Consider the following 27750-nt stretch of genomic DNA (forward strand, 5'->3'; position numbering starts at 1 on the left):
TGATTATTACGATTAGCATAGCGAGCATTAAAGATAAAGAAGTGGGCCAGAATAACGATGGCCTACGGTACCGCCGCCATTCACATCCGTAAACAACAGCATTTACTTCCGTAAACAATGCGTCGCCACGTGACGGGTTTGTTTTTGAGTACGTCACTCGACGTTGTACTCCATGCGCATGCGTGTCACCACAGTTGTATTTCGTTCGTATTTGTTTTTGTAACTGAACGAGTTCATAAAGATCAAATTGAGCAAAAGTTCGAATTGGACATCAAGCTGCAGTTGGAAGTGGAGCCGAGTCCTTTCTAAGTATGGTCACGTGACTTTGACGTAATTTCAACGCGACGGTAAAATTCGATGCGACGTTTTCGTTGAATTGTTTTGACTTCGTGCTACGGCGAGGTGATCGAAGGGATTTTGACAGACAGTGGTTTGGATTGGTTTGAACAAGATGACAGCCCCAAAAGCCGTCAACATCAGCTCCGTACCCATCGACGCCTTTAGTCATTTAAGAATTACATCCATTTGGACCTTCCTCATGTCTGTAGGTTCAGCTTCCGACATGAGCGACACTAGCTAGCCATCGTTGCTCCAAAACATTGTGCGTTACAGTGGCTTTTTATTTTTTTTTAGGTGAAGTGGTCGGAGCCATGGCTTATTGGCGGTTTTGCGTTTCACTTAGCGTGTCTTTGCCTGACTGTGGTGACGTGCAAGTATTACAGAGCGCAGATTTGCCACTTCCTGCTCATACGTAAGTGGCTATTTTCATCAGTAAAATGGGTGTATTTTCGGATGAATTTCGCTATTTAGCTGCAAATGTGAATCGCACTGGATCCTCCCTTGCTTCCCACATACAGTTGCCTTGGTGTACAGTGCTGAATATTTCAACGAGGTGGCAGCAATGAACTGGAGGTAAGAGAGTAGCATTTGGAATGGTCATCATTTACGAATGCCAACATACACCTGAATGCGTGAAACCTCTTGCAGGTCGTTCTCCGAGTTTCAGTACTTTGACTCCAGAGGCATGTTCATATCGTTGGTCTTCTCCATCCCGTTGCTCTGCAACGCAGTCATCATTGTGGTGAGTGCCGACATGTTGTCGTGTTTCATCCATTTCTACTTCCAACCTTCAGCTGGTGGTGACAAATAAACAGCTTGAAGCAAGCAAGCAAGCAAGCAAGCGCTCTTTGCAGCGTGGATGCCAGTTTTGTTAGCCGCTCGCTCTATGGCATTTCCCATTGTGTTAGCATTGAGCTAGTGGACTTTGTGTGTTTTCTGCGCAGGCGGTGTGGCTGCACAGGAGCTTCTCCACCATGACCGAGCTTAAGACGCTGCAGCTCAAACGGAAGGCACGCCTAGCCAAGAAAAGGGACTGATCCTCCGGAAAGGACCCAACTTCCGCGTACGGCCCCGCCAGAATGCGCAAAGCCAAAACACAAATGCAATTTCAGAGGAGGAAAGAGGAATAGGATAGAGCCCGCTCCCTCCCTCCCTCCCTCGTAAGTATGTGGAGAGATTGTACAAGAGGACCAAAATCCTGTGGTGTTTAAATGCGTGATTAAATGTCTTTTATTTCTCTGCCAAAGCATTGTGAATTTGTATCTGTGGCCTTAACAAGTGCGCAAAACTAATTGGGAACAGTTGGCGGTCGCGGATCACCTCGGAGTCCGTCCGTCCGTCCGTCCGTCCGTCCATCCGCCCGCCCGCCCGTCCGTCCGTCCGCCCGTCCGCCCGCCCGTCCGTCTTTTCCTATGTTCAAAAGGCCCCAACAAAGGTTGCTAAGGAAAGGTGGCGTGCTCGTCGCTAGAGGGCGCCATGGACTAAATGAAGTAGCAGCGATAAGTCGAAGCGGCGGATGTGGAAGTGGTGAAACGTTGCAGCCTTGAACGAAATGAGGGAGGAGCTTGTGTGATTTAAGCGTGGGTGCTGGCCAGCATCAACAAACAAGCTCCAAACACAGCTGACACCTGCACAAGCCACTGATGTGTGAACAAAAAGATTCGTTTCAATTTAAGGGTCATGACCCAAATAGATGGCTTATTTATTACCCATTGTCAGGGGATTTCAAACAAGATGATAATTCCTTGGCATTCTATCTTGGCTACATTTCATCATAAAAGCATTTTTTGGCGGGTGGGGGGAGTTTTCCAAGAAAACATTTGATTAATGAAGAAATTACATTTTGGAATGTTTGACCGTTTTGAACCAGTTCTTTATTCATTTGTAAAACGGCAGTTCTCCGTGCGTGCGTGTATACACGCATACACATGTCTCATTAAGCAGCATAAGTTTATCACAGTCAGACCCCTCCCGAACTTGTTGGTTGTTTTTTTCCCCGTTTCTCGTGCGGCCTGCCTTTGCAGCTGTGCCGCTCCGTCTAACTGATTGGTCTCACAAACACAATGTTGTTTTTGGAGGGCCGGGTTGCGCGCTTTCTCACTTTTAGAACTATTTGCAGACAACAAAAGTGGCTTTTCATCATGCTGCGCAAGACAATGTGGGAGGAAAGTGGAGTTGCTTACAGAGACAAGATTCAGAACCTATTTCAGCGCATCAAGACGCCGCTCGAAGTTGCTCTACGCATAGGATCGAGAATATATGACTGCTGCCGCTTGATTGTCACCCTCGAGGCACCACTCTTTGGGACATTTTGGTTTTGCGGCGAGATTGTTGAAACGTAGAGCACCGTATGCCACTCGGCTCGATTGTCGGGGAACACGGATCCATTTCCTTGCCCGTCAAACTGGGCGGGCCCTAGCGACTTCTTTGCGAAGGAAGAGCGACTCGGAGGTAAACGCAGACACGTCGAGTCAATTAAGCGCTTTTCCCCCGAGCTGCGAATTCGGCGCCCGTTGACGACGGCGCTTGACGTCGTCTAAACGATCTCGCTTTCTACGAGTCATTCGCCGCAATTACGGCCCGTCCTCCGGGCGTGAACGGAAGCGGCGGGCTCAATTAAAGAGGAGGCCTCGCAAATGCAAACGTCCAATTTGCACCGGCATCTTTTGCATGCTGTTGTTGCAATCATGAGCGCTCATTAGGCATGCGGCCGCTAATTGCCATCGCTCGGGTCTCGTTGCGCTCAATTAGCCGCCTCCCATGAGTCGCTTTTACAGTATCACGGGAAACAACTTGGTTTGCGCCGTGTGACCGCTTGTCGGGCGCGTGAGGAGAAAAGGCTTCTTTTGGTGTTCGCGCCAATGTTTGGTGCTGAGAAGGACATGAAATGTTGTATTAACAGGGAGGGAGGGAACCACTGTAGAAAATGCCAGCGCGACAGCACGAAGGACAAATAAGAATCAGAAAGAGGACCATAGGCAGCATTGTAGGTTAAGGGTTAGGGTTCGGGTTAGGGCGCAGGCCCGCTTCCATTGTGGAAACATGTTGCTTCCGCAATTGTTCGGCGCTGCAGCACATTTCAAAGTGCTCCTGATCAATCTCGCATGTTGCACAAGTCGATGACTCATCGGACTACATGAATCCAAAATGTACAAGAAAGAATCGTGACGCACGGCCTTCCTTCCATCGGTGTCAAGACAGCTTCTCCTAATTGATCCTGATAGCGAATTGTCCTCGACGGTTATGCGGACAGACAAATAAACAGGCTGAAAGGCCACATGGGAAAGAAAGCAAGTTATCGAAAACAAAAGCAGCCGCGTACGCGGGACAAGCGGCGGGCTGGCGGGCGGCGCAGCATTGACGATGTGCGTTTCTCATGAATGGGTGTTTTGGGGGATTTTTGTCTGTCTTTGTTTTTTGTCGCGCTCGCCTCGCAATTGAATGCTCTCCTTGTTCGTGCCCCTTTCATCTCGCAGGCGACACGGTGGAACTTTTAAACGCGAGTCGTTAAGTCTCGTTGTCCCGAAGCGTTTATGTTCTCAAAACAGCTTCCAATTTGATGCTATCGTTTGGGCCCCCGGATATCGTCTGTCTTCGTTGTTTTACTGCCAGATCCGCATTCAAGGCCGCTGAGGGCGGCGGCGGTGGCGCCCACACATCAGGCTCATCGAATATGGACATTTTACGGAGCGGAAGTTGACCCATCGGCTTGCTTTGTTCTTGTCGCCCCTGCCAAGAGATGAGGAGGTGGCAGTCTTCATTGAATTCAACAGGAATGTTTTGGAATCGGAGATGAGTTATTTCTATTATTATTATTATTGTAATGAGTGATAAGAGTACTGAAATGAGTAATGAGGAGTTGTATTTCCTAATGTATACGTTCCATCCCCGCTCCCCGACTTGTTCTTTTAATTCAGGCACAGGGCTGGCCACCACAGAACACGTGACCAGGCCCCGTGACGTCAAAGGCAAAATGGCAGCCTCGTGCAGCAAATCGGTGTTGTTTGTCTGTCTGGGTAAGCTGCGCGCTTTTCATTTGAACGAGCACCCAAGGTCCAATTTATACACTTAAGGAGTATTGGAGGAAGTCATCTAGACGCCTCCGACTGTTTAAGAATGTACGTGAAAGTTGTGAACTTGTGTTCAAACTTAGCGAAGGTGGAAACGCAGTGAGAATTTGGCCATTCCTTTTTGTCTTAACCTTTTCGAGGGGGCTTTCAAAGTCGTCCAGCGGCCACCGGGTTCTCTGTCTGGCAATCGAGTGAAAATGTCACTGTTGCACTTGCACTAGTCTGCGCCCCGCCCCCCATCGCCACCTCAAACCGACCGGATGTGCTTTCACTGGATTGGGTTATCAGGATGACTCGGATTGACTGTCAACCCATGTCAACTCTTTCTTTTACAGGGAACATCTGCCGATCCCCCATTGCAGAGGCCGTCTTCAGGAAGATGGCAACCGATGCGGGTGTCGTTGACAAGGTACCACCCACCGATATACCGGCGTGAGCTGCACTCTACACAAAATAATTGCATCTTGCATTTAACTTGGCGCAATGCAAACCAATAAAGCGGTATTGTATTGTTTCATGCAAAAATGTAATGACAACTCGTCTGAAAGACGTGCGGCCAGCCACGCGAGGCCAACAAACGGATGAGCTCGATCATAAATTGCCCACCAAATCTTCCCGCCCGGTCCTCACGCTATTGGGAACCCGCCATTGGCTATCACCGATGCAAAGTCACGATCCAAGAAACAAACAAACAACGCGACGATCGCGAGTTCACGTCCTTGAAGTTTGAAGGAGGACTCACGTTTTGCCCCGCGTGCTCTCTCCCCCCCGGCCAGTGGAGGATAGACAGCGCCGCCACGTCGATGTACGAGATAGGAAACCCGCCCGACCATCGCGGCCTGGCCTGCATGCGACGCCACGACGTGCCTATGAGCCACGAGGCCCGGCAGGTACGACGCTCACCCGCCTTTGCTCTATCTTGTTGCAGTGGCTCATTGACAGCGGCGCCACGTCCGACTGGAACGCCGGATGCCCGCCGGATGCCCGCGGGCTGGCCTGCCTCAAGGCCCACGCCATTGACAGCGCTCATAGGGCCCGCCAGGTAGCTGGCCACTTTGCTGGCCACGTTGCCCAGATGTGCTGCTTTGACGTGGAACACGTTTGCTGCTCCCATCAAAAGATGAGGCATCATTTTTGGCTCCTCTTTGTTTGCACCTCCGACTGGAAATGAGCTCGGGAGCGTCACGTTGGCGCGAGGCTGCCCCAGGAGCCTTTTTTGAATTGCGGTTGCCAAATCCCCGCCCACCCTCGCCGCGATTCAACTCGGCGAGTCGGTCGTGACGACGGCAACGCGAAAACATGAGACGGCGCGGACAAAATTGCTCTCGGAGGCAAACGCGGCGGCTCCGGCGTTGACAAGTGGCTGCGGGCGCTGAATCACATGGCGGCGATAGGACGCGGCCGCAAATTGAGCACGCCGTCACTGCCCAGCTTGCTTGCATTTTCCTCACTTCAGCTCCCTCGTGCCCTCAGTGCAACCCCCCTCGCCCCCCTTCCCGCCTCTGCTCTCCCGCTTCCTCCTCCTGGCCCGGTCGTCCTTCTGCAAAGCTTGTAATCTCCTCAAAGCGGGAGCGCCGAGCCCAGCTCATGTCCCCGTCCGTCCGCGCGATTGGCTTTGACACCGGCTCTCGCCTTCCTTCCGACCTTCATTAAGCGGCCTTCTCTCAGTTTCTTTTCCCACGCGTCCATATTCGCCGACCGCGCGGCGAGTAAACGGGCCCGATGCGCTTACCGCACCGGTCAATGGGAGGCTCGTCGGTGCCAAAACATCCATTGTGGTTTTTGTGCGGGACGGACGTTTGTTGCGAGTCGGTCGTCCTCGCCTATCGAGGGCGAGCGCTCGTCAAACAATTTGTTCAAACCTTTGGAAATGTTTTTTCCCGTGATTGTTGTCATTGTTTGGCGACCGGTTGACGGTGACTCGTTGGCCCCCTCTATTGGTCAGCCCCCAGCCGTTGGATCGGAAACAGCTCGTAAAAGCGGACAAATGTCTTTGTTTCCGTGCCAGCGCATTTTGATTTTTCTTTTGCACTCTGAGCCAAAGTGACTCGCGTTTATCTCCCACTCGCAGGTGACCAAGGACGACTTCATGAGCTTTGATTTTATCCTCTGCATGGACGAGAGCAATTTAAGGTACGTACGTAAGCGTGCGCCGTGAGCCATACTTTTGTCGCTCGCAAACAATAAGGCAAAAGTTGCGTGCGACTGGGCTCCGTAGAGGCCAATGGCAGCTTTTAATGAGCATGTTCCTTCCTTAATCTCTTTCCAAAGTTCAGGCCACAGGGTCATTTTTTTTTTCTTTTTCTACTTTTCGGGATCATTTTTGAGATCACATGCCCTCGGCAGATCTGATCTGTAAGGAGCTTAGCGAGTTCTTTGGATGCCATGTCTATGCTCCTTGGGCATTTTTTTTTTTCTCTTCTCAGCCCCTTTTTTCTTTCCCCGCAGATTTTTCTCAGGAAACATTCATGAGAAGCGGAGAACTTTTTTGTTTTGTCTTTTTGTCAAACTAGTGTAAGCACATGCAGCGGGTTGAGTTGTGGAGTGTGCATGTGGACACACACGTGTTGTGTTTCCATATCGTTGGTGTTCTCTGGTCTGGTCACCAAAAAGAGCATGTCTTCTTTCTGGTCCTTTCAGTAACTTGAACCGTATGGCCGGCTCAGTGAAGAATCGCCGGGCAAAAATCGAGCTGCTCGGCGCGTACGACCCGCAGAAGCAGCTGATCATCGAAGATCCCTATTACGTAAGTAGAAACGCGCTCGCTCGGGAGAGGTGCGGCCGTAGTTGGGCTTTGGCCGTACAAAACAATCACAAGTGTGCTGAATGGATGAATCAATTCAATTCAGTGAATGGGCTGCAAATCAAATGTGGCAAAAAGTCGGCAAGGCGGTGACCTTGGCATATGATTTGACGGGCAAAGTTGCCGCTCCTTCACATCTTCTCCATTCAGCGCAGGAAAAACGAGATTTTTTATTTATTGTATTTTTTTGCCTCAACATTGTTTGGAATCTTTGGCTTCCTCTGCCGACGTTGAAAGTTCTCCCCTTGCCTTTTTGACATTCCCTAAATAGGCGCGCTAGGCGCACATGAATAATGCGACGAGCCGAGCGGAAAAGGGGCAGGCAGGCAGGCAGGCAGGCAGGCAGGCCGGCCGGCCGGCCGGCCGGCCCGTTGCGAAAGCCGCCTGAGCCTGCTCGCTCGTTGGCGTCTCGCAGGTAGCAGTGGTGTGACCCGCTTTGGTTGTGTTTTGTTTTGCTGCAGGGAAGCGACCAAGACTTTGAAAAGGTGTACGAGCAGTGCCGCCGATGCTGCGAGGCGTTCCTCCAGTCCAACTCGTAGCGTGGCATATGCAGTCGGCCCATTGCGTGGTGCTGCTGCTGCTGGTGGTGGTGGTGGTGGTGGGGAAAACCAACGCTCTTCACGTTTGTGTCTGAGCGCAGAGCCATGCCATGCCATGCCTTGCCATGCCATGCCTTGCCATGCCATGCCATGCCATGCCATGCCATGCCTACCTGGAAATAAAACTAATTCAACTCGCTCATCTTGACATCTTTGTGACTTCAGGAACCAAAGAGACGCTTTGTTAGTTGTTTGTTTGCTTGTTTGTTTGTTTTTCTTGCCGTTTACAGTCCAAAGTTCTGAACTGTCACCATCTCTTTCCGTGGCCTCGGCTTGTTGGCCATGTTTGTTGGAAGCCATGCAGGAAGCGGGCGGCCGTGAATCATGAACAAGAGTGTAGCCAAAGTTGAGAGGAACCGAGCGAGCGCTGGAGGCCCGCCAGCCGTTTCGTATCAGGGCGTCGTCGTCTTTGTCGTCTGCGATAGCCAAGATTGATTAGGTTCATTTTTTGACCAAATGCGCCTCCGCTCAAACGTGCTTTCTCATGCAAAAGTTGGACTTTTGGCAAACCATCTGGTGCTTTTCCGTTGAATAGAACGGAGCCGCTCTCCAGACAAACGCGGAAGTGGCCTCGAAGGCCGAGCTCTCAATGTCGTTTGCCCTGAGCTATCTGATGAGCACCCGGTCAGATGATCTTGAGTGACAGGAAAAGCGGCCAAAATAGACTCGGTGGTATTTTGCACGCTACAAAAAATACTTTTGGAGCTTGCTTGACCCGTAGCCGATTGCGGTCGATTTGGGAAGTTCCGCTCGGAATGAATAACGACTGGATGCCTCGAAGGTCAAACCCTCGACGATGGCTGACGAACGGAACTTCTAATTTGATGCCGGCGCAAAGTGATTCAGAAGCGTGACCGAAAAGCAAAACAAAAATCCGATCCACAAGTGCAGCTGCGTCCGTCCGTCCGTCCGTCTGCGGCGACGACACGCTGCGCAACCATTTGTGATGGCCGCATTCAAAGTCCCAAAGCGGAAGTCAAACATGACTCTTTTCTTTTTTTCTTTTTTCTTTTTTACCAATGATATCATTTATTTAAATATATTTGTGTAGCGTGGGTTGAAGACAACCCGCACGAAAACCTTGAGATATAAATATGTTCCGTTATTCCCCTCCACGTTGAAGTCCGCCTAACATCTGGTGCAGGTGCTTGGGCCCGTCCAGTCCGTATCCTTTACGTGGGATCAAGCGGGCGGCCCATCCTCTTGTCTGTGTGAGATTCCCAAGACGTCCAGTCACCTTTTTTTTTGTTTTGAGCAGCGTAGACTTGAGTTGAAGGACACTTGTTACGCCTGCGTTCAACAAACACTTTTTCCACACGGCTCGTTCCACGTTGGAGGCACTTTTCAGACCATTTGGATAGCAGAAAAGAGCATGCCGGTTGTCCGTCCCCTTTGTCGTGTCCGTCCGTCCAGCCGGCTGACTGTTGGGGCGCTCCTGGTGGCGCGTTGTTCAGCAGCCGAGGCGGAGCGGCCGGCCGGCCGGCCGGCTGGCTGGCCCTGGCCCTGGCCGGCTAGCCCCGGCCGGCCCTGGCCGGCTAGCCCCGGCTGGCCCTGGCCGGCTTCGCGTTACCCCCCCGCGCACATGGGGCTGCTGGCGAGACGCGTGAGCAGCCGCGCGCATCGTTTGAAATCTGTCAAAAGGGAAAGAGGGGCAGGGCCTTAAATGACGCACATCTGACTTCAGAGCAACGGGCTGGCTTAGCTTACATGCGGCGATGGTGCAGTCCCGGGTCTGGTGGTACACGTGGTACACGTGCTTCCTGCACTTGGGGCTGAAGTAGAGCGGACCTGCAATGGTAGCGTTTGTCAACATCCGCTGGGGCTCCGCGGCCAGCGTATGTTGTCTTACCTGTGATGTGCTTCAGGTATTTGTCCTTCCGTCCGGGTGAGGCGGCGGCGGCGGCGGCTGCTGCTGCTGCTGCTGCTGCTGCTGCTGCTGAACAGGACAGGACAGTTGGCTTGTTCAATTCCAATCCTTTGGTTCACATAAGTGGTTCTCAAGGCAATTAGCCGCATGCAATTAGCTAGCTAACGATCTTCAACCCCCAATATGCCCAGCCCCCTTCTGCTCGTCTTCTGCTAGCGTTTGCGGGTCGTTGGAATGCTACTTGCTTGACTCACCTGGCGAGGCCGCAGCATTTGAGAGCTAAGACAAGGGCTTGGTTGTACAGGGAGAAAGGGAGGCTCTCAAATGGCTCAAGCCAACTCATGTTCTACGGGCGTTATTTAAGACCCGCCCTTTCCTTTCTGCTCTACACGGCAAGTGACGAGCGCACCTTTTGGGCCCCCGAAACGTGAGCCCGAGACCAGACGGGCGTCTTTACTCACCGACTGGTCGATCCCTTCTGTCTGCTTTGGATCTGCGTAAATCTCTGCGTTGCCCGCGGGGGGTTACGGCATCGCTCCAGCGGCTCCGGGGGGCTTCAGCCACCCGCGTCTTGGTCGTCGTCGCGCTCTCGGCGCCGCGGCCGAGCTCCTCCACGCGCCTCGCCAGCTCGGTGGCGCGCCACGAACCCTGGCCCACGCTCGCTCTGGTCGTGGGAGCCGTGCTGACGAGCGTGCACGTGACAAGCAGCAGCAGCAGTCCCACAGAGGCGTGCGCACGCAGTCCCCTCATAGTTCTCGCGGACGGACGGGCGGGCGGGCAGGCAGGCGGGCGGGCGGGCGGGCGGGCGGGCGAGCAGCGGTAGGAAGAGGGGGAGGTGGGAGTCCTCTGGATAGCTGCAAGACAAGAGAGGATGAAAGTCATGTAATTTGCCGTGACAAATCCTGGCAACACTTTACACAGCCGGATGAAGGCATGTGATAAAAACTTACGCAGATGTGTTTGTAGTCACGTCAAAAATACTTCGAAAAAAAAAAACCCCACAGAGCCTCACGTTGACTGAAAATGAAGCCCTTAAATGAGCCAGTTAAATGCTTTGAGAGGATTTTCCAAAACAATCATGGCTCCATTTTGGCCAAAGTTGGGCTTCCGTGCGTGCACGCGCGTGCGCATATTTTGAATGTAAATAAATGCTTTTCACAAAGCAGACGTTGGGGGGCTTCTTAGGTCCTTTTGATAAATGAAGCAAGCGGTGTCCCCCCCCCCGCAGATACCGAAGCCCACAGTCACTTTCACGATCTTTTCAAAAGCAAGCATGAGAAATAAAGCGTGATTAATGATCAAACCACGAGACATACCTGAATGTAGCTTTAAAATCAAATGTAAATCCTTTTCTAGAAAAAAAATCCTTCTCGATAAGTCCGCTAGACGTCTATTTCAATCATTAAAAAGAGCCGCGGGTCATAAGTGGACCCTGACGGAGTGGACGCGCGTGGACCCTGGGCCACGGGGTTCCCGTGTCAGGGGCGCCTGGGTTCGGCGGTTGGGAAGCTGCCAACTCATTCAGCCGCGCTCAAGCGCTCACTTTCGGGGGATGAGTGCGCCTCGGCTTGGCTGGCTGGCTGGCTGGCTGGCTGGCTGGCTGGCTGGCTGGCTGGCTGGCTGGCTGGCTGGCTGGCTGGCTGGCTGGCTGGCTGGCTGGCTGGCTGGCTGGGTGACTCACTCCGCAGTGCCAGCGATGATGATGATGATAGCGGTGGGCATCGTTCCTCTTTCTCTCCGCTGTTTCAATATATATCGCTCCCGTGTCCCGCACCTCCCGTTTGATACTTCCACTGAAATTCCCAATCAGCTCCGATGACTTTGCTGGGATCTATGAATGGCGCGGTGACGCACCTTGGCGCCGTGCGTAAAAGTTCTCCAAAGTCGATTACGCGCGGAGCTTGGCCGTTCTCCTTTCCCTCGTTCCGCGAACTTGTCCCATCACTTGAGATGTACTTGGCTGCGAATCGATGCCCCTCCTTCTTTTATGCGGGCGTGTATATTGTCTCGACCCACCCAGCCCATTTGTTCACCCTCCTCCCTTTCGCAAGTGACTTCAAACTTTTCTGTTGCGTCAAGTTTGCGCCTCCTCTAATGGACACCCGTTTATTGAGTCCTCATTGTTGTATGGCTTTGTTTGGACCAAGATGCATCCATGGCGATTGGAGAACTTGTAAAGAGGATAGGCGCTGTGACTTATTGGATTTTTTGAACACAGTTGCAAATGATTTTTTATGTTATTTTTTTCTTCTTCTGTGACGTCCGAGTGCAGATTTGAGATGTGAGCGCTGCATGCTGGCAGTGACTCAGCTCACTTGTCAAGCGGCTGGCTTCCAGAAAGATGCTTCAGCCTGTTTCTTACCGCTTTGACGGCAGGAGCCGAGCCGAGCCTTGCGAATGGCAAATATCGTATGTGTTGCGGCTTTAAATCTTCAAGCAATGCTTTGAACACCAACAGCGCAGCAACACAGAGCAACAATTGAACGGTATCAAGGAAAAGGATATGCAACTGTGGGATGTTGCCCCTCCCGCACCTGACGTGGCAGGCGATGGATGATGGATGCGCTGTTCAAAACACTTTTGTTCCTGACTCGCACCTTCTCATTGGGTTGGCTCTGTGCCCGTGTTGGCACTGAAGTCAGCGCATAGCAACAGGTGCACTGTTGGAGGCTTGTCCAACTTGTTGACTTTGACCCGCTCCCTGCCGTGAACCTGACCAAATCATCAAATTGACACCATATGATGCAAAGCAACGCTGGCTGGCTGGCTGGCTGGCCGGCTGGCCGGCTGGCTGGCTGGCCGGCTGGCTGGCTGGCCGGCCGGCCGGGCTTCAGCAGGGGGCATCATTACGCAATGGCAGCAGAGAAAGGGGTCACGCTCCCTTTTCCTTGCCTTGCTCATCATGGCAATTGGAACCGCCAGCAGTTTTGAGGAAGGCTTTTGAGGGCCAACCCTTTTGTGATTTGCTCCAAACGGTTGGATTGTTTGTTTTTCTTTTTTTTATGGCGGCGGGCGCTATCGAAAGAATGCGGCGCTCTCACGTCGCGTCGCGTCGCGTTGCTTTCTCTTGTCCTCGGAATGGGGAATGCGCTCGTACGTCTCCACCGCAAGTATGAAAGCCGGCTCGGTCTGTGTTGGCCGCAAAGCCTCGGTTAGTGAAACTTGAAAGCCAAATTGAATTGAGGCCTGTAAATGGTTTCAGGGACGGACAGGATTCGTTGCGTGTAATTGGCGCAGCTCTCTGGCACGCACGCACATCCGCACCGCAATAGTATTAGGGCCGCTCGGCTCGCTCGTGCCGTGACTCAGCCAGCCGGCCAGCGGCAGTCCGGCCGGCCGGCCCCAACGCATGGTCGCTCCTGTCTTGCCGGTGAATGTTTTGCAAAGTGCAGCGTGCGTCTTCTTTGTCCCGTTGTGTCCCTTTTTTTTTTGGCCAGACCGCACTGATGGACTTGCGAGTCAGTGGAGATGTGAAAGCGGCGGCTACGCGAGCAACTCCAGGAGCATGTCAAGGCGCACATCTGGAAGGAGGCAAAGAGGCCATGAGAGCAGATATCCAAACTAGGCGCTAGTTGCTGCGCGTGAGTCACCCACGTGTGAATCACGCGCCCGCCCATGACGAGGACGATGACGAGGCCCGATCAGCAGGACGACGCCTGAATCAAAGGCCGATGGATGCATATTTTCTGGACGGCCACCCACCCTCCCTCCCTACCTCCCTCCCGCCCGTCGGCCGAGCTGGAGTTAAAGCCTCACGTGGGCTATAGAAAGAAAAAAAAGCACACATTTGGCATCTGAGCGAGGAGCCGAGGGAACTCGTTTACATGACGCCGACGTTGTTATGGGCCGCTTTAGACGACTTTATTTCATGGCGCCTTTCCTCGATGGGCGGTCGTCCGTCGCTCGGCTCATGAGATTCCGCGCAGGGGTCGGGCGAGCGCCGTTCCGCCGAAGCCGCTTGGGCCTTTTCCTCCTTACGGTAAAGAAGCTCTTTGGAACCTCTTACGTCATTCCCCGGAGGAAACATCGATAGCGCATTATAAGCCACGGGAGACGTCCCGCGGGACCTCTGCGTTCGGATGCCTTTGGAAAGCGCCGCCCGCGCTCAGCGTGCAGGGCAAACAAATCTACCTTTTGCATCAAATGCAACTTCATTCTCGCGTGATCATAGCCCTTGTCAATGTCAAATCCTTCCACTCGTTTTTGTCCCGAATGGTCCGAAAGGCAAGCCGACGCGGCTAACGATGCACTTTAGGCGCTCGGTGACGCTTCCGAGGAAATTCTTGGCTGGGGAGCGGCGTTCCACAGAAAAGCCCAATGGCTGCCATGAAAAGGCACTCAGACGCTCGCCTGCCCGCACGAGCGGGCCGGCTCACTCGCTGGCTCGTTCGGGTTACACTTTGGCCATTATCCAAGGCGCCGTCCGTCCCATTTGGAGCCATTGCGACTCATCGCAGTCCACGCGACCTTTGTCTCACACCGAATCGTTTGAGAGTGTGTCATTGTGTCATTGCGCAATGCGCATTGTGAAGTCTGATCACTTTCTTCTTGTCCTATCGGCGGCTACTTTGGCCTTCTTAATCTCGACATTCCATCCACAGTTAATGTAACGCGAAATAAGCCGGCAAGCGGGCCGGGTTGGCTAAGACGTGCTGTGCTGTAAACCGCAACACAAACAGCGGCAGTGTGCGGCTTTTTTTTCACCAGCTTAGCGGCTGTCTTACATATTTTGCACAGATTACTTAACGGGTGACTCAAAAGTCGTGACAAAAGGCGGTAAGCGGCCCGCTCGCCGAAGATGGCGCACGTGCGCCGGGGGGGGGGGGGGTCCGATTTCCCGATAACCCGAGCCGGCGCGCCCAACGGGAAACGTCGTCGTCGGTTCCTATGCAAAAGCGTGAAAGCATCTACTCGCTACGTTGTCAGCGAGGTGACCTCGCCGACGTCGCGGAGGCCATGGGCCTCCCCTCTCAGTCCGCAACTTGTCCATTTGCGCCACTTTGGCTCTTTGTTGCGAGTCCGGGAAAAGCGTTAAGGCCTTAGCCGCTTGTTGGCGTTTGCGTTTTGCTGTTATTTTCTTTTGGCCATCTGGACGTCTTCAAATTGTTCAATAGTCTTCAATAATTTCTTCACCCTTCTCTCTCTGGCTGGGAAAAAATGTTGAAGGAAACAAGAATGGTTAAGAACAACAAGAAAGGAATGAAAAGTGAGGGGGGACCTCGTCTGCGTGCGTGCGTGCGTGCGTGCGTGCGTGCGTGCGTGCGTGCGTGCGTGCGTATGTGTGTGTGTGCTGGCTGGCTGGCTGGCTGGGCGGCCGGTGGGGATTTACGAAACGGCTGGAGCGAGGCTGCTTTTGTGATAGACACAGAAAAAGCTGGTGCGTTACTTTCCTGTTCAGATAAGAGCGGCCGTGATGTACGGCCCGTTTTATGCGCTCGGACAGAACGATGATTTATTCCAGTGAAATCAAGTCCAAGTTAGAGGAATGGAAGTACGTGTGTGTGTGTGTGTGTGTGTGCGCGTGCGTGCGTGCGTGTGTGTGTGCCAAGGGCAGGCGCAAATCAACAAACACTCCCGCCGTCCATCGAGCAGCGGACACATATCAAATTATTTATCGGTCCCGGCGGCCGGCGTTGGTGGCCCGTCGACAAGCGGGCCGGGAATCCACAATCAAACCTCTTTGCGGTTTCTCCGGCGGCTTTTCTGGTTCACAGGACTGGAAATTGTAGTGACGGGAAAATGAAGCTTTAAAGTAGCTTTCGTGAACCCGTCGTCGGATCTTGGGAAAAATGGCAAGAATCTTACCGACGCCCAAAGTCTCCGAGTGGGTCCGAGCACTTTGTAATCCTTCCCGGAAGCATTCGCTTTGCCTTTTTTTTTTACAGGAAAGAAATAGCCTTGGCCGGCCGGGTCCGCTCTGCGCTTAAGTCAACGCGGGCCCAACGGGCCGGGCTCTCGTGAAGAAGGCGAGGCAGAAGCAACAAAGCCATAAACAAGCCGAGCGTGGCGGGCGACGGCGGCGGCCTGACGCTAGCCAGACGCCCGCTAGTGACGGATGGACGACAAGCGGGGAACACCAAGGCTAAACAAAAGTGACTCTCTTGACAAATTGGGACAATCCGTCAGTGTGCACTCGGGCCGGTAAAGACACTCGCAGTCCATGAATCACTTTTTGGCGAGGGGGGAACGTTAAAGAATGCGACCATCAAAGTGCGTCGTTGCCATCCGCAAAATAGCAGCGCCGACGTTGGCAAACGACTTCATTTGATGTTGTCAGCAAGCGACCGACGCTGACCTTTCTGAGAGTGACCTCCCTCTTGGTGCAAACTTTCTGCACAGCCGCCCGCGTTGGAGTGCTGCCCTCTGCCTTCGGGAAAACGCAAGAAGAAGCAGCACGGTGGAAGTGGGGCTTGGATTTCGGAGGGAGGGAGGGAGGGAGGGAGGGAGCGAGGGAGGGAGCGAGCCACACACCAGAAACTTCTTCTCTCCACGCCCTCTTGGCCCTTCTTCCTATCAGGTGTACTTTGAACAAGCCCGTGTTTGTCTCGGGCGGGGCAGCGATGCAAGGCGAGCACTGCTGCGGCGGCGCCGCGTGTCGCAAGAGACCAGCATTCGCTAACGTGCTCGGGCAAAGCATGGGATCGCGTGGAATCCCGGAGAGCCCGCAAAAACATTGCTGAAGAGGACCGAGACACCATGGAGAGCACCAGCGAGACCTCCAGAATCCTGGAGAAGGGTCCGGACTACCTTCGCAAGCAAATGGACCTGGAGAGTGAGGCCAAAGGGCCCGCCGCCAGCGCCGTGGAGCGACTGGCCGCCAGCAGGCCCAAGTACGTGAAAAGCCAACAGGCGGTCAGCGCCACCGGCGAGGCGCTCGTCAGCCCGCCGCTGGTCGACCCGCCGCTGGTCGGGCCGCCGCTCGTCGACCCGCCGCTCGTCGACCCGCCTTCCGGCGACCGGAGCTCGGCGCCCCCCCGCAGCTCCCCGCAGAGCCGCTCCCCGACGCAGGTGCGGCGCTCCAGCTCCAAAAAGCGCCCTGACTCCATCCTGCTGTACAGGCAGAAATGCGAGCTGCTGAGGGCGGGCGGCGGCCAGCGCAAACATCACATCACGCGCAAACTGCTTCGGAGCTCGACCAGCAAACCCGTCAGCGTACCCGAGGCGGCCGAGAAGGAGCCCGACGGCGCCGAGGAGGAACTCGGCGCGCCTCGGCCTTCTGCCGGGGAACGCCGCTCGAGTACCAGGACCCCGACGCCCGAGAGAAGGTGTAGCGGAGCTCGCGCAAAGGCCCCAAAAGAGCCATGTGCTCATGTGCTGAGCGTTCCCGCCAGCGGCAGGGCCAAAGGGGTGGCTCGGTCCCGCTCGGACATCAGCTCCAGGTACTCCAAGAACTTTGCCGACTTTGACGCCTTCTTCAAGTACTGCGGCCTGGACGGGGAGGTCGTGGAGTCTCTGGGTAAGGAGAACTTCTCGGCGCGCTCGGACGAGACGGCCGTCAAGCTGCGCAGCGTCAGCGTGTCGGCGTCGGACGACGGCTTCTCCCGCGACGGCAGCGAGGGCCTGCAGGAGGAGGTCCTGCACGAGAAGATCCGCCAGGGAACCTCGGTCATCGAGCGCAACGCGAGGATCATCAAGTGGCTGTACAGCTGCAAGAATGCCAAGGAGAGCGGCAAGAAGTTGAGAGACCTGGACTGAACTGAACTGAAACCGGCTTCCACCGGGGCCTTTCCCGGCTGACTTTGGGTGCACGCCCAGGACTGGACCGGACCGGACCAGACAGACCGGAGTGGGGATTGAGGACAAATTAGCCCAGGTAGTTTCACAGATGAACCCGCCTGGAGCTTGTGAAACTGCATAACAGAATAACGTTGATGCACACTGGATACCTTTCACAAGACTGACTGTCATCCCAGACAAGTCCTGTCCTGTCCTGTCCTGTCCTGTCCTGTCCTGTCCTGTCCTGTCCCGCCCCGCCCTGCCCTGCCCTGCCCTGTAAGAGAGATTTCAAATGTACCACCCACAGGCTATTATTTGGTCCCTTCTTTTTTTTAATATTGAATGTACTTCACTTTTGCATTCCATCTTGCGCTACTTTTGTCATGTTTTCTCCCATTTTGCCAGGTTTATTTTATTTCTAAACTCCTGCAGTTCATGTTGCTGTGGTTCCTATGATTGATGGAAGTGCAATTAAAAAATGGATTGAGATGGGGAAATGTTCAAGGCCCAAGTCGCAAATGCACGACCACTCGCTGAACTCTGCACTCTTGCTAATATTAGCACTCTTGTGAAAATCACGGTGTCTTCATTGTTGTTGTTAGTTTGCATTAGTACTAAATATGAGCATTCCCCCCCCCATTTTGGACAAAACAAAACAAAACCGGAGTATATCTGCGACAACCGCCGTCACGTGTGGGGGCGAGCCAGCCCCCAACAAAGCAAAAAAGAAAGGATTAGAAGGCGGGCAAGCACAGATTGACAGCTCTGTCCGGCCAATCCGCAGCGGCGCTCCGAGAAGCAAACTGGCTGACGACGCGCGCTTCGACCAATCGGAGAGGAGGTGGGCGGAGCTGCACGCCAGCCTTCCGCAGCTGTGTTTACTTCCGTCGTCAATATTGCCAGCAGCAGAGCGAGAAGAAGAGAAGAGAAGAGAAGAGAAGAGAAGAGAAGAGAAGAGAAGAGAAGAGAAGAGAAGAGAAGAGAAGAGAAGAGAAGAGAAAAGGCCCAGAAAGTAGTTGGCATCCTTTGGCAAGGTTAGTTCAAGCTTCCTTTCTGCGTAAAACGATAGCGTTGATGTTGGTTGGTTGGTTGGTTGGTTGGTGGTTAACTATCGTTAGAAAAGGGTTGTTTATTCAATGGAGGCGAATGTGTCGCTGGCAAATGTCATGTCTCCTTTTACCTTCTGTGTCGAATTTGCGGTTTGAGAACGTCACACGTCACGTCACGCCACGTCACGCCACGCCACGCGTATTGTCTTGGGAACGTGATGAGTACCGTTTTGGCTTGGAGTTAACGAACGTTTGCCATCGTTGTCCAGCGCTTGCTCATTCTTGCCCACTCTTGCACTCCCTCCGTTCCCCAGCGAGGATGCCTTTCTTGGGCAAGGACTGGAGGTCGCCAGGATGGAGCTGGACCAAGACGGAACACGGCTGGAAGAGGATCATCTTCTACGGCCACGACATGGACGACGACATCCGCCCGGAGATTGAGTAAGAACGTCCATTGTTGACACTGGCCTGCAAAATCAAGTTTGTTGTAGCCATGTTCAAATGCTGGTTCCAGAAAGCTGCACTTGCTTTGTTTTTCGTTTGTTTGTTTTTTTGCTGCTGCTGCCGCCTTTCCTCTCGTCCTGAAAAGCCGTCTGTCGGCCGGGGTGAACAAAGCAGTCACTGCAGCGTTCTGTCATTCGACAGATTCCCCTGCGCTGACCGAGACGATGAGTTTGCGCAAGACATTTGCCAGTTGGCCAGCTTGAAAAGGAGAAAGGACTTGTACAATCACAAGACCAAGTCTCAGTGTGAGTTTTTGCAAAGAGCACATTGGATTTGCCGCCAAGGTCTGCCATGTTTTGCGCCTGTGCAGTTGTTTTCAGGGACAAGTGGATCTACGTGCAGAAAGGCAGCACAAAAGAGGTGGGTGCCGCCATTTGAAAAATGACCGCCCGAGCCGAAGGCACTCGAGTCACGTCGCTGTCGTTGCGCGCAGCGTCACGGCTATTGCACTCTGGGAGAGGCGCTGAACCGCCTGGACTTTTCCAGCGCCATCCACGACGTGAGGAGATTCAATTACGTGGCTAAGGTGAGCGAGCCAGCCGCCCAGCCTGGCACGTCCTTGATTGTGGCCCCTTTCGGCTGCCTCTCTTCTTTCTGCCCCCCCCCCCCCAGCTTTTCCAGCTGATAGCCAGATCCCAGCTGACCTGCTTGAGCGGAGCAGCCCAGAAGAACTACTTCAACATTCTAGAGAAGATCGTTCGAAAGGGTGAGAAGGCGGCGGCGGCGGCGGCCGTGCAGGTTCCTGCAGCGGGCTCCGCTAAGCGTTTTGCTGCGCGGCGCCGCCAGTGGTGGAGGACCACTACAATCCGCGGCTGGTCAAAGAGCTGCTGCAGGACCTGAGCGCCGCGCTGCGCACGCTGACGCTGCACGTGGGCCGATGCGTGCTGGTGGGCAACGTGGACGTCTGGCTCCGTCGACTAGACAACATTCTCAAGTGGCAGCGGCAGCTCAATGACTTGCACATCCCCAAGGTAGGCATTCAAAGGGAAGAAAACGGGGCCCGGGTCGGCTTGGGGTTAGGAGCACATCTCATCGTGCGTGGTGTACTCGTGCGCAGCAAATGTGCTCGGGCGTGTCGTTCAGCGACCTGCCGCTGTACACGCACAACAAGATCCTGTACAACCTCTCGGACGCCTGCGACATCATCAACCTGGGACAGGCCGCGCCCACGCTGCACGTGCTCAGCGAGAACCGCAAGCTGTGGAAGCGGCTGTGCCATTTCCACTTCTCGGACAAGCCGGTGAGAGCCGCAAACGACTTTGGCTGTTCCGCTCCTTCCCTTCCCTTCCCTTCCCTTTTTGCTGTTTTTCAACGTGGTCTCTTCCAGCACCCCTCTCGGCATTTGGTCCTCACCAAGAGCGACGGCGTCGACTGGAAGCTGATGTACTTCACCCTGCACAAGCGTTACCCGGTCAAGGAGCAGTACGGCGACACCTTGCACTTCTGCAGGCACTGCAGCGTCCTCTTCTGGAAGGTAACGAGGAAAGGCTCTTCTCTTGCCATTTGACGCGCCTTTGTCGCCCTCTTGTGACCGCGTGACGAAATGCGTTTTTCCCCGCTCCGGTCCAAATGAGCCGACCGACCCGCTTGTTTTGTCAGGACTGCGGCCACCCGTGCACGGCCAACGACCCCGACGGCTACCTGCTGCCCATCTCGCCGCAACACTTCATCGACCTCTTCCGCTTCTAGACGCCCGGCCCCGCCCCCCCGTAGCGTCCCAAGCCGTGAGTGTACCACATCCAAACCTTGTTTAGCTTTTGGGCTCGCTTGAATATGCAGCGACGGGAAGCTGTGTGTAAATATCCATGTACAAAGTGTCTTTTAGAGAGAGATGATATTGACCCATGGCGGGCGGGCGGGCGGGCGGCCATGTTTTGTGCTTCAAAACGGAGCACACGCGTCTGTTGACGCTTATTTTGTCAGTTGCCATTAAGAGTTGTCAAAGGGAAATGTTGTTTATGGCCCTTGTGGAACTTTTGTATCCGTCTTGCAACTTTTTTGTAATCTTTCTTCCTCTTGTGCGTCTTTCCGGGGACCAGCGTGACGAAACCATTAAATGTTTACAATCGGAAAGACACTTGTTGGTTGGATGGATGGACGGACGGATTGCTGCCCATTTTCTTTCTTTATTAACTCTGCCGTTGGAAAGTGAAGAAGCGCTTCAATCTGCTGCTACAAGATGACCAAAATGGCCTCTTCCACTTCACTTTTCCTTTGATCAAATGAAGCCAAACGCAAAAAAAAAAAAAGAAAAGTCAGTGTCAGATACCCTCGCAAAAATCTGCTCTCTATTTTCTCTTTGTCTTTTTCTTAAAAAAACCAAATGTGATGCCTGTTTTCTATAAGCGTGGCATTCCTTTTGATTATGAAAGCCCTGGAAATCCTTGTGGGAACAAACAAAATGAATGAGGAAATCATTCGCTAGATTGCTTCACGGACCTTGACATGCATGACACGAGAGCCAGCGCTCCCATCAGACGTACCTACGGTACGTCATCGGCTTCCGTTTTCAACGGGCTGACGGTTCTACGACAAACCTGGCGTCATTTCAAACAAACGAAAGGAAAAAAACGGATGCCTCCACGTCCAAAGCCAAATATGTTGGCGCGCGGCAACGACGAGGCACTCTAAAGGGGCCGCAAATCACCATTCCGCCTTCTTTGGCGCTCAAACTATTCCTTGTTGGCGTCTGTGACTGAGAGAAGGTCTAGTCCAGGCCTTGCCAGGCGGCGTCCGACAGACTCTTCCTGGGCATCCTGCCCATTCCGGCCAGCCTGACTTTGGCGCGCGACGTCCACCTGACGGCGCAGGCGGGGCTCCGAGAGGGCGAGTGTCCGTTTGGGGCGGCGCCGTGGTCCCGCGCTTGGGATGGCTCCCGCCCGTCCGTCTTTTTGGCGGGGGAAATGTGTCTCATGGTCATGGTGACGCTTTCCCAGAAGCAATGCGCTTTGTCGGGCTTCTCGCATTTCTCTTTCTTGTGACACCTGCAAAGAAACCAGTGTCATCTTTGGAAAGTCCACTTTGAGGATCCCATCAAAGCCTCCTCAACCTTGTGGTGAGGTGAGGTGAGCCTTGTCTGAAAGTTTGCACGTTTACCCCGCCGGGCGCTCCGCCAGCTTCTCTCCGGTCAGCAAAAAGTGTTTGTCGTCTTTGGAGGACAACATCTTCTTATCCTTCCTGTCTTTTTTGGACATCATCTTCACCTTGGCCTCCTGTCACAAGAAGACATTTACAACGCAAAAAAAAAACATTTTGCCATTTCCTTTCATTTCGTTGTCCTTTTCCCAAATCGCTTGAAGCAAGCACGCTTGAACTCTTTGAGTCTTTTCGTGTCCTCCAAAGCATGTGACGCAAAACTACGGCACACCGAGTTCTTTCTCAAGCCTCGGTGGACTCGTAAGCGGCGAGATTATGGAGCAATCTTGACGGACGCTCTTGCTTTTGCCTCCGCTTGGCTCTTATCAAAACATTCCCACCGTTGGGATGACGCCGAGGCCGCCGCCGCCGCTTTTGTTTGCGTGTGAAGAAGTCGCTGCCGAGGCAAAAAACATCCAATCGTGCCGAGCAAAGGTCCGCTGAAGCCAAAGTTGCATGGCCGAGTGAAAGGCCTATTTTGGGCCTCCCTCCCTCCCTCCCTCCCTCCCTCCCTCCCTCCCTCCCTCCCTCCCTCCCTCCCTCCCTCCCTCCTTCCCAATGTCTGCAGCCCCTCAAAGAATGTTGCCTTTCCTTCCCTTCTCCAGCCCAACGTACAAACAAAGTCAACAGCGTCGCCTCCACCCGACCCAACATTGTGTGTGTGTGTGTGTGTGTGTGTGAGACAGCATTTGAACAAGTGTTGGAATTCCAAATTGCGGTTTTGAGCGATTCCGAGTCAGCCTTTTTAAGACAGCACGCGCAACGGAGCTAGATAAGCACGCGCTTGTGCTGATGTTAACTGATGGACATGTTTACTGATAAACAGTGGCGCCGAGCCGCGCGGCGCGGCGCGGCTCTGCTTTATGTAGCTCAGCTTCTCGGCATTTGACAAGAACGCCGCGAGCGTGCGTGAGTGCGTGCGGCCAGGTCCACCGCTCGTGCTCTGTTAGTGCCTTTGCTGCACCGATGTTTCGTCCATCCGTAGCAGAGCTCCATTTTCATGCATTTCTCGCGAGATGTTTACGTGACGTTTGCTTTACAATCTGGAAAGATGTCGCAAAAGCTAAACTCGATGCTAATGCTCAAGCTGCCTGAAGGAATTAAATGGAATTTGTTGTTTACCTTGGATACGTGCGTGACGGCGTCCTCCTCTTCCTCTCCTTCCATGTCTTTGTCCTGAAATGCACACATGTGCCAGTTGAGACAATTGCACCCCCCCAAAGTTAGGGTTAGGGGGGGGGGTCTGCTGATGACGAAGGTCCGTCCTGTTTGTTTTTGTCAAATCCACCGCAATGGCTTCAAAGTGGCTTACGCTGGAACGTCTGCAGGAGAGCAAATGATGGATGGACATCCCGTAGGAGCTCTGTCTATCTGCCAATGTGGTCCAGTGTCACGTGGTGGAGGAGAAGCAAGAGTCATCCTTCTCTTCATGTTGATCAAGTGTGACCTCCCCGGCCCCGCCCCCTCCTTGGGAAAAGCTCAGACTTGTCCTTGTGACTGAGCTGAGGCCCGTGGGATTTATTCACCTCTCAGATCGGAGCGGGAGTCCAAATTCCCAAGGGAGAAGCACGTCGGAGAGGTCCGGCCTGAGAAAGGCAGTAAAGGACCGTCCGAGGGTTCAGAGGTTCTATTGTGCAACCTTGGAATGTTTGGACAGACGGCCGAGATGCAAAATGACCACGTCAGAGCCGTAGCGGAGGAGCCGCTCGTAAATAAGCCAGGGTAAAGCCAGTGGCGTGAAACCAAATAAGATTAGATGGAATCCCAAAAGTGTTTTGTGTGTTGAAGATCATGACCCCCCCCCCCCCCTCGCCATTCTCGCCACACTTTGACATAAAGCAGCTGGTGCAGCTGCTCGCAAACTGTGGCTGACACGGAACTTTTCGGGGCCCTCCCTCCCGAGGCCCTCCCTCCCGGGGCCCTCCCTCGCTCCTGCCTGCCTGCCTGCCGTCTTGTGATTCCACTTTGTTCATTGACTTCAATTTATCATTGAAAGGTGTCCTTAAGATATTCCGCTGACTCGGAGCCATATTGAATCAACTCTAGACAAAATTGTCATCCCTGGAATATCTTGACCACTTAAGCAGAAAAAGTTGACAAGAGTCCAAACAGCCAGTTAGTTACCTTGTAGCAGTGACGGAAGTGCCAAGACATGTCGTCGTCGTCCTCCTCCTCCTCCGGCGCCTCTTCCACCAACGCTTTGCTCTTGCTTCTCCGGAACATGGCTCCCTCCACTTGTTGGATCACAACAATATCACCGTGAGACCTCCCCAAACGTTGCGACTCTGCACTCGCATCCAGCTATTGTTCATTCACAAAGTCGAGTGCTGCTCGTTTGGCGTGCGTGCGCGCGCTGGCTGGCTGGCTGGCTGGCTGGCTGGCTGGCTGGCTGGCTGGCTGGCTGGCTGGCTGGGTCTTTACGTGAGCACCTGGGCTGGCTCCTCCTCCTCCTCCTCCTCCTCCTCTCTCCCGCATCCCCCTCGCTCCCGCTGAAGAGTTGCAGTCATGTGCTCGAGCAACAATGTAGCGCTTTCCCGTGACGTCAGGCACCTACCTCTGCGCGGACGGAGCTCTGTGCATTGTTGTGTTTTTTTCACTTTTCTTTAACCGTAGTTGACCCGCAAGCGCTCAAGCGCAAACTTTGAACCCAATCGATGGCTTAATCGCTCCGGCCGGCAAGACGGGTGAGCTCGCCCCGCTGCCCCGCTGTGGCGCTGTTGCGCTGCCTCCCTCGCTCCGGTTAAGACGGCTCACCTGACTTTCAGTGGCCGTCGCCGCATGCGCTTACAGTAAGTCGCTCAGGAATGCGGATGAAATCCAAGCGCCGGCTTTTAAGGAGACCTTTTTAGCTAAGCCAGAGCGCGTGTTCCGCGGCGGCCCGCATCTGGCTTTCACTTGCACTGGATGGCGTTGCGTTTGCACGGGTGGCATCTTCGCTCCTTCCTTCCTTCCTTCCTTCTTTCGTTCGTTCGTTTGTTCGTTCGTTCGATGCCGACAGTGGCGTCTTTGTTGAGAGGAACAAGAGCCTTCTCCCCATGCGAGCAGCCTCACGATGGAGCCAGCCCTGTTTGCGGGCCTCACCTGAGCGAGAAGCTGACGGTCACAATCCACAGCAATGACTTGACACTTTGCATTTGCTTGCAACTGCCACCATATATTTTGGATATATCAGAAAAAAAAAAGAAAGCCATGATTTTGACATTCACTTTTACACACAAAAAAAAACATGACCACTTATCCTAAAAACACACACACACACGTGACACACTTTCTGTAAGTTCCACTAACCCTAACCCAGACTAAACAAGGTTTCTGTTTTCCCCCTTCAGAACTCTTGAATTGCACGACTTTGGAGGCATCCTATGAAAGAACAGTGTGCATTTGCTCGGATGTCTTTCTGCTCCATTTTTCACATTGGCAAGCAATCTAATGTTTGAAAACTTGTTGTATTTTTCTTGTTGTTCAGCGTGTCCCGAAAACCTCCCTCCGTGGCTGGTTTTTGACAGCTAAGCGCATATTTCTGCTGTTCCTTATCGGCCTTTGAACAAACAGATAAGTAGCGTCAACTGACCTTATCGGCGTTTGCGACACAGCACAATCGGATGGGAAAACGGCAGGGACCGACCTTTCCGTGACCCTAATCACGTCACGGTGACACCGTGTCAATATAGGCGCAGGCCAATGTGCCAATGTTGACGTTTGCAAAGAGAAAAGCATTTTCCAAGGGAATCCAATCCAGTTGGAAAATATTTGTCTTTGTTTTCTTCTCATTAGTGAGTGAGTAGCAGTGGCAACGTTTTGCATTGGGGCAAGAGGTAATGTCCCATCTGAGCCAGCAGATGATGCTGTGGTCCAAAGAAAAAAAACAGGTTTACTTGCTTTTGACTTGTACTTGAAAGGTTACTTTCGAGCGTTGGATCCGTCCGTCCATTTTCTCAACTGTACAATATTTTCCCTTCTTTGAATCAAATTCCTAATATAACCAGAATATAGGAATTTATTTCCCAAATCTTTAGTTTTGGAATATGACATTAAATTGGAATTCTTTTTTTCAACGTCACATCTCCATTTCAGGGTGAGTGACCTCTAACCTGCCGCATGTAAGCGGATGTTTGCTAAGAGGATCTGGCCGGCCTCCTTCCCGGCTAATCTCGTCCCAAAGCGTTGATTGACGCGCCTGGTCACCGCTACGTTGCTACGCTAACAAAAACGCAAAACACTTTCTGCTCAGCTTCTTTGACGTGGGCGACTTTTCACTCAGATATCGCCCGGTTCAGGTCACCACGATAGCAGTCGCCCACCGTCGTCGACTAATCTCATTCAGCGTGTCAAAGTGATATGTGCAATCATCTCATGTGCAGGTTTCTGCCCCTAAAAAAAATAAATCACCCCAAAAATATGACATTTTGCTTTTGTGGCCCACTGAATCTAATAGGATGATGTTTCTGTTAGCTACTTGAAATTGTCGTCATCTAAAGTTTTCATGTAGACGATAAAGCCAGCAAATCCGGTGGCAGTACTGCCGTCGACGGTCGCCATCCATCGACCTCGTCCGTGCGTCCCTCTTGTTCATCTGAAGAGACGAGCGGCGGGCTTGCAGTGCAGCGTCAGCTGGCGACAGCTGTAGCCGGACACGCTCACCCCCATCAATCCCAGCAGGAACGCCAGGCGGGGCATCGCCGGACCGTCCTGGCTCTGCAGGACCGCCTGGGTCTGGAAGAAAGTGACGACGGCTGAGTTTTGCTCAACGTTTGACAAATTTCAGTCAATGTAACAAACTGTCTGGACTCCACATTGGGTCCCTCTCAAAAGTCAGACTTTTTTTTCCACAAGTGCCAATTTCCACCTCAAGACTGATCTACGTCTCTCTCTCTCACGCACGCACACGCACCTGGAGGTATCGAATGTATCCCGGGGTCAGTCGAGGGATGCGGAAGAAAAACATGCCTGCGGTCCTCCCCTACTGCTTCACACGGGCAAAAGTCCTCTCCAGGGCCCTCAGGTTCAGTTTGTGTGTGTCCAAAAGGCACACTCGCCTCGCCTCCTGGTCTCACATTTGCACCGCAGTCACTCACCTGGACGGACGGGTCAGATCGTCCAGATATATATATATATACAGCGTCATTGCGTAAGTTGTTCACATGCGTGGCGCCGATGAACGGTTCGTGTGTGCAACGGTGTCAGCGGAGGATTAGGCCGGCCTCTGGAGATGTGCTGGATTTAACGCACATGGGAGGTGGTCCAAAAAAGCCACTAAATTACACAATCAGCACAGAGTGACGTACGTATGGAGCCCAGCTATACACTAGTAATAATGATCTGGCAACATTGCATCAAGCATAGACGACTGAAGCCACTGCAATTGAATGAAGAGCGAAAACCAACTCTGTTTATCCTCATACTGCCCCCAGGTGGCCAAAGCGTGTACCTTGGGAAGAGCAGCAGCAGCCGTAAGATGTTCAAGACTGTTCAAATCGTGTCAAATATTTTTTTCGGCGGACTGTCCTGTCGCAACAATGAAAACAGTTCCAGTGTTTTGAGGGACGGTTTAGGATTGCCCCATTTGGCCATTGCCAAATAAGGATTAGTGCAATCTAGTATACAATGCACTTGAACGCTAATCGCTTAATGAAGAATGAACGTGGAGTTCAAACTTCAATTCGTAATT

At 53.2% G+C, this 27750-nt stretch overlaps 6 protein-coding genes across 10 annotated transcripts in view; 4 read left to right on the top strand and 2 right to left on the bottom strand.

The window, feature by feature from the left end:
* Window positions 1-21020, top strand: part of fbxo25 (F-box protein 25) — a 36150-nt gene extending 15130 nt beyond the window's left edge. Inside the window, exons 2-11 of the mRNA XM_049756267.2 lie at window positions 18311-18428; window positions 18758-18884; window positions 19089-19192; window positions 19258-19307; window positions 19381-19473; window positions 19560-19653; window positions 19734-19918; window positions 20005-20187; window positions 20275-20421; window positions 20547-21020. Coding sequence (XP_049612224.1) covers window positions 18763-18884; window positions 19089-19192; window positions 19258-19307; window positions 19381-19473; window positions 19560-19653; window positions 19734-19918; window positions 20005-20187; window positions 20275-20421; window positions 20547-20636 — 1068 coding nt within the window. The 5' untranslated portion in view covers window positions 18311-18428; window positions 18758-18762 and the 3' untranslated portion in view covers window positions 20637-21020. The remainder of the gene's footprint in view (window positions 1-18310; window positions 18429-18757; window positions 18885-19088; window positions 19193-19257; window positions 19308-19380; window positions 19474-19559; window positions 19654-19733; window positions 19919-20004; window positions 20188-20274; window positions 20422-20546) is intronic.
* On the top strand, window positions 176-1585 carry tmem18 (transmembrane protein 18). Its single transcript, XM_049756306.2, has 5 exons — window positions 176-544; window positions 634-751; window positions 858-912; window positions 988-1081; window positions 1284-1585. Exons 1-5 carry the CDS (start codon window positions 452-454, stop codon window positions 1374-1376), a joined length of 453 nt encoding a protein of 150 aa, XP_049612263.1. The 5' UTR covers window positions 176-451; the 3' UTR covers window positions 1377-1585.
* acp1 (acid phosphatase 1) lies at window positions 2486-15759 on the top strand. Of its 5 annotated transcripts, XM_049756275.2 has the most exons (7): window positions 2486-2790; window positions 3952-4355; window positions 4745-4818; window positions 5338-5451; window positions 6481-6542; window positions 7050-7155; window positions 13116-14816. In XM_049756275.2, exons 2-7 carry the CDS (start codon window positions 4163-4165, stop codon window positions 13248-13250), a joined length of 684 nt encoding a protein of 227 aa, XP_049612232.1. In that variant the 5' UTR covers window positions 2486-2790; window positions 3952-4162; the 3' UTR covers window positions 13251-14816. The 5 variants fall into 5 exon arrangements, with proteins under 5 accessions (XP_049612232.1, XP_049612234.1, XP_068505297.1 ...); XM_049756277.1 differs by lacking the exons at window positions 2486-2790; window positions 13116-14816 and adding an exon at window positions 7674-7950 and having other exon boundaries at window positions 3955-4355; XM_068649196.1 differs by lacking the exons at window positions 2486-2790; window positions 5338-5451; window positions 13116-14816 and adding exons at window positions 5186-5299; window positions 15564-15759 and having other exon boundaries at window positions 3961-4355.
* Window positions 7774-13091, bottom strand: alkal2a (ALK and LTK ligand 2a). Its single transcript, XM_049756284.2, has 4 exons — window positions 10140-13091; window positions 9661-9744; window positions 9519-9599; window positions 7774-9442 (listed from the first exon to the last, which is right to left on the bottom strand). The coding sequence occupies exons 1-4, from the start codon at window positions 10558-10560 to the stop codon at window positions 9378-9380; spliced, it is 651 nt and encodes a 216-aa protein (XP_049612241.1). The 5' UTR covers window positions 10561-13091; the 3' UTR covers window positions 7774-9377.
* Window positions 16176-17972, top strand: fam110c (family with sequence similarity 110 member C). The gene has a single exon (XM_049756268.2). It carries the CDS (start codon window positions 16375-16377, stop codon window positions 17371-17373), a length of 999 nt encoding a protein of 332 aa, XP_049612225.1. The 5' UTR covers window positions 16176-16374; the 3' UTR covers window positions 17374-17972.
* Window positions 21021-21053: 33 nt separating the features above from the next.
* On the bottom strand, window positions 21054-27677 carry si:ch211-225h24.2 (uncharacterized protein LOC564539 homolog). The gene is made up of 5 exons (XM_049756300.2): window positions 26974-27677; window positions 24207-26795; window positions 23205-23258; window positions 22044-22159; window positions 21054-21931 (listed from the first exon to the last, which is right to left on the bottom strand). The coding sequence occupies exons 2-5, from the start codon at window positions 24303-24305 to the stop codon at window positions 21655-21657; spliced, it is 546 nt and encodes a 181-aa protein (XP_049612257.1). The 5' UTR covers window positions 24306-26795; window positions 26974-27677; the 3' UTR covers window positions 21054-21654.
* Between the last annotated feature and the right edge of the window lie 73 nt (window positions 27678-27750).

This window comes from Syngnathus scovelli, chromosome 20, assembly GCF_024217435.2.
Source record: "Syngnathus scovelli strain Florida chromosome 20, RoL_Ssco_1.2, whole genome shotgun sequence".
NCBI classification, from domain to species: domain Eukaryota; kingdom Metazoa; phylum Chordata; class Actinopteri; order Syngnathiformes; family Syngnathidae; genus Syngnathus; species Syngnathus scovelli.

Bases quoted from the DNA above. Each gene is read 5' to 3' on its own strand.
- tmem18 (XM_049756306.2), top strand. From the start codon at position 452: ATGACAGCCCCAAAAGCCGTCAACATCAGCTCCGTACCCATCGACGCC. The intron at 545-633 runs GTAGGTTCAGCT...ATTTTTTTTTAG, and splicing joins TTTGGACCTTCCTCATGTCT to GTGAAGTGGTCGGAGCCATG. The intron at 913-987 runs GTAAGAGAGTAG...AACCTCTTGCAG, and splicing joins GTGGCAGCAATGAACTGGAG to GTCGTTCTCCGAGTTTCAGT.
- acp1 (XM_049756275.2), top strand. From the start codon at position 4,163: ATGAGTGATAAGAGTACTGAAATGAGTAATGAGGAGTTGTATTTCCTA. The intron at 4,356-4,744 runs GTAAGCTGCGCG...TTTCTTTTACAG, and splicing joins GGTGTTGTTTGTCTGTCTGG to GGAACATCTGCCGATCCCCC. The intron at 6,543-7,049 runs GTACGTACGTAA...TGGTCCTTTCAG, and splicing joins ATGGACGAGAGCAATTTAAG to TAACTTGAACCGTATGGCCG.
- alkal2a (XM_049756284.2), bottom strand. From the start codon at position 10,560: ATGACTTTCATCCTCTCTTGTCTTGCAGCTATCCAGAGGACTCCCACC. The intron at 9,745-10,139 runs GTGAGTAAAGAC...CCTGTTCAGCAG, and splicing joins CAGAAGGGATCGACCAGTCG to CAGCAGCAGCAGCAGCAGCA. The intron at 9,443-9,518 runs GTAAGCTAAGCC...CCCTTTTGACAG, and splicing joins GGACTGCACCATCGCCGCAT to ATTTCAAACGATGCGCGCGG.
- fam110c (XM_049756268.2), top strand. From the start codon at position 16,375: ATGGAGAGCACCAGCGAGACCTCCAGAATCCTGGAGAAGGGTCCGGAC.
- si:ch211-225h24.2 (XM_049756300.2), bottom strand. From the start codon at position 24,305: ATGTTCCGGAGAAGCAAGAGCAAAGCGTTGGTGGAAGAGGCGCCGGAG. The intron at 23,259-24,206 runs GTAACTAACTGG...TGTGCATTTCAG, and splicing joins ACTTCCGTCACTGCTACAAG to GACAAAGACATGGAAGGAGA. The intron at 21,932-22,043 runs GTAAACGTGCAA...GTTTCTTTGCAG, and splicing joins CTGGCGGAGCGCCCGGCGGG to GTGTCACAAGAAAGAGAAAT.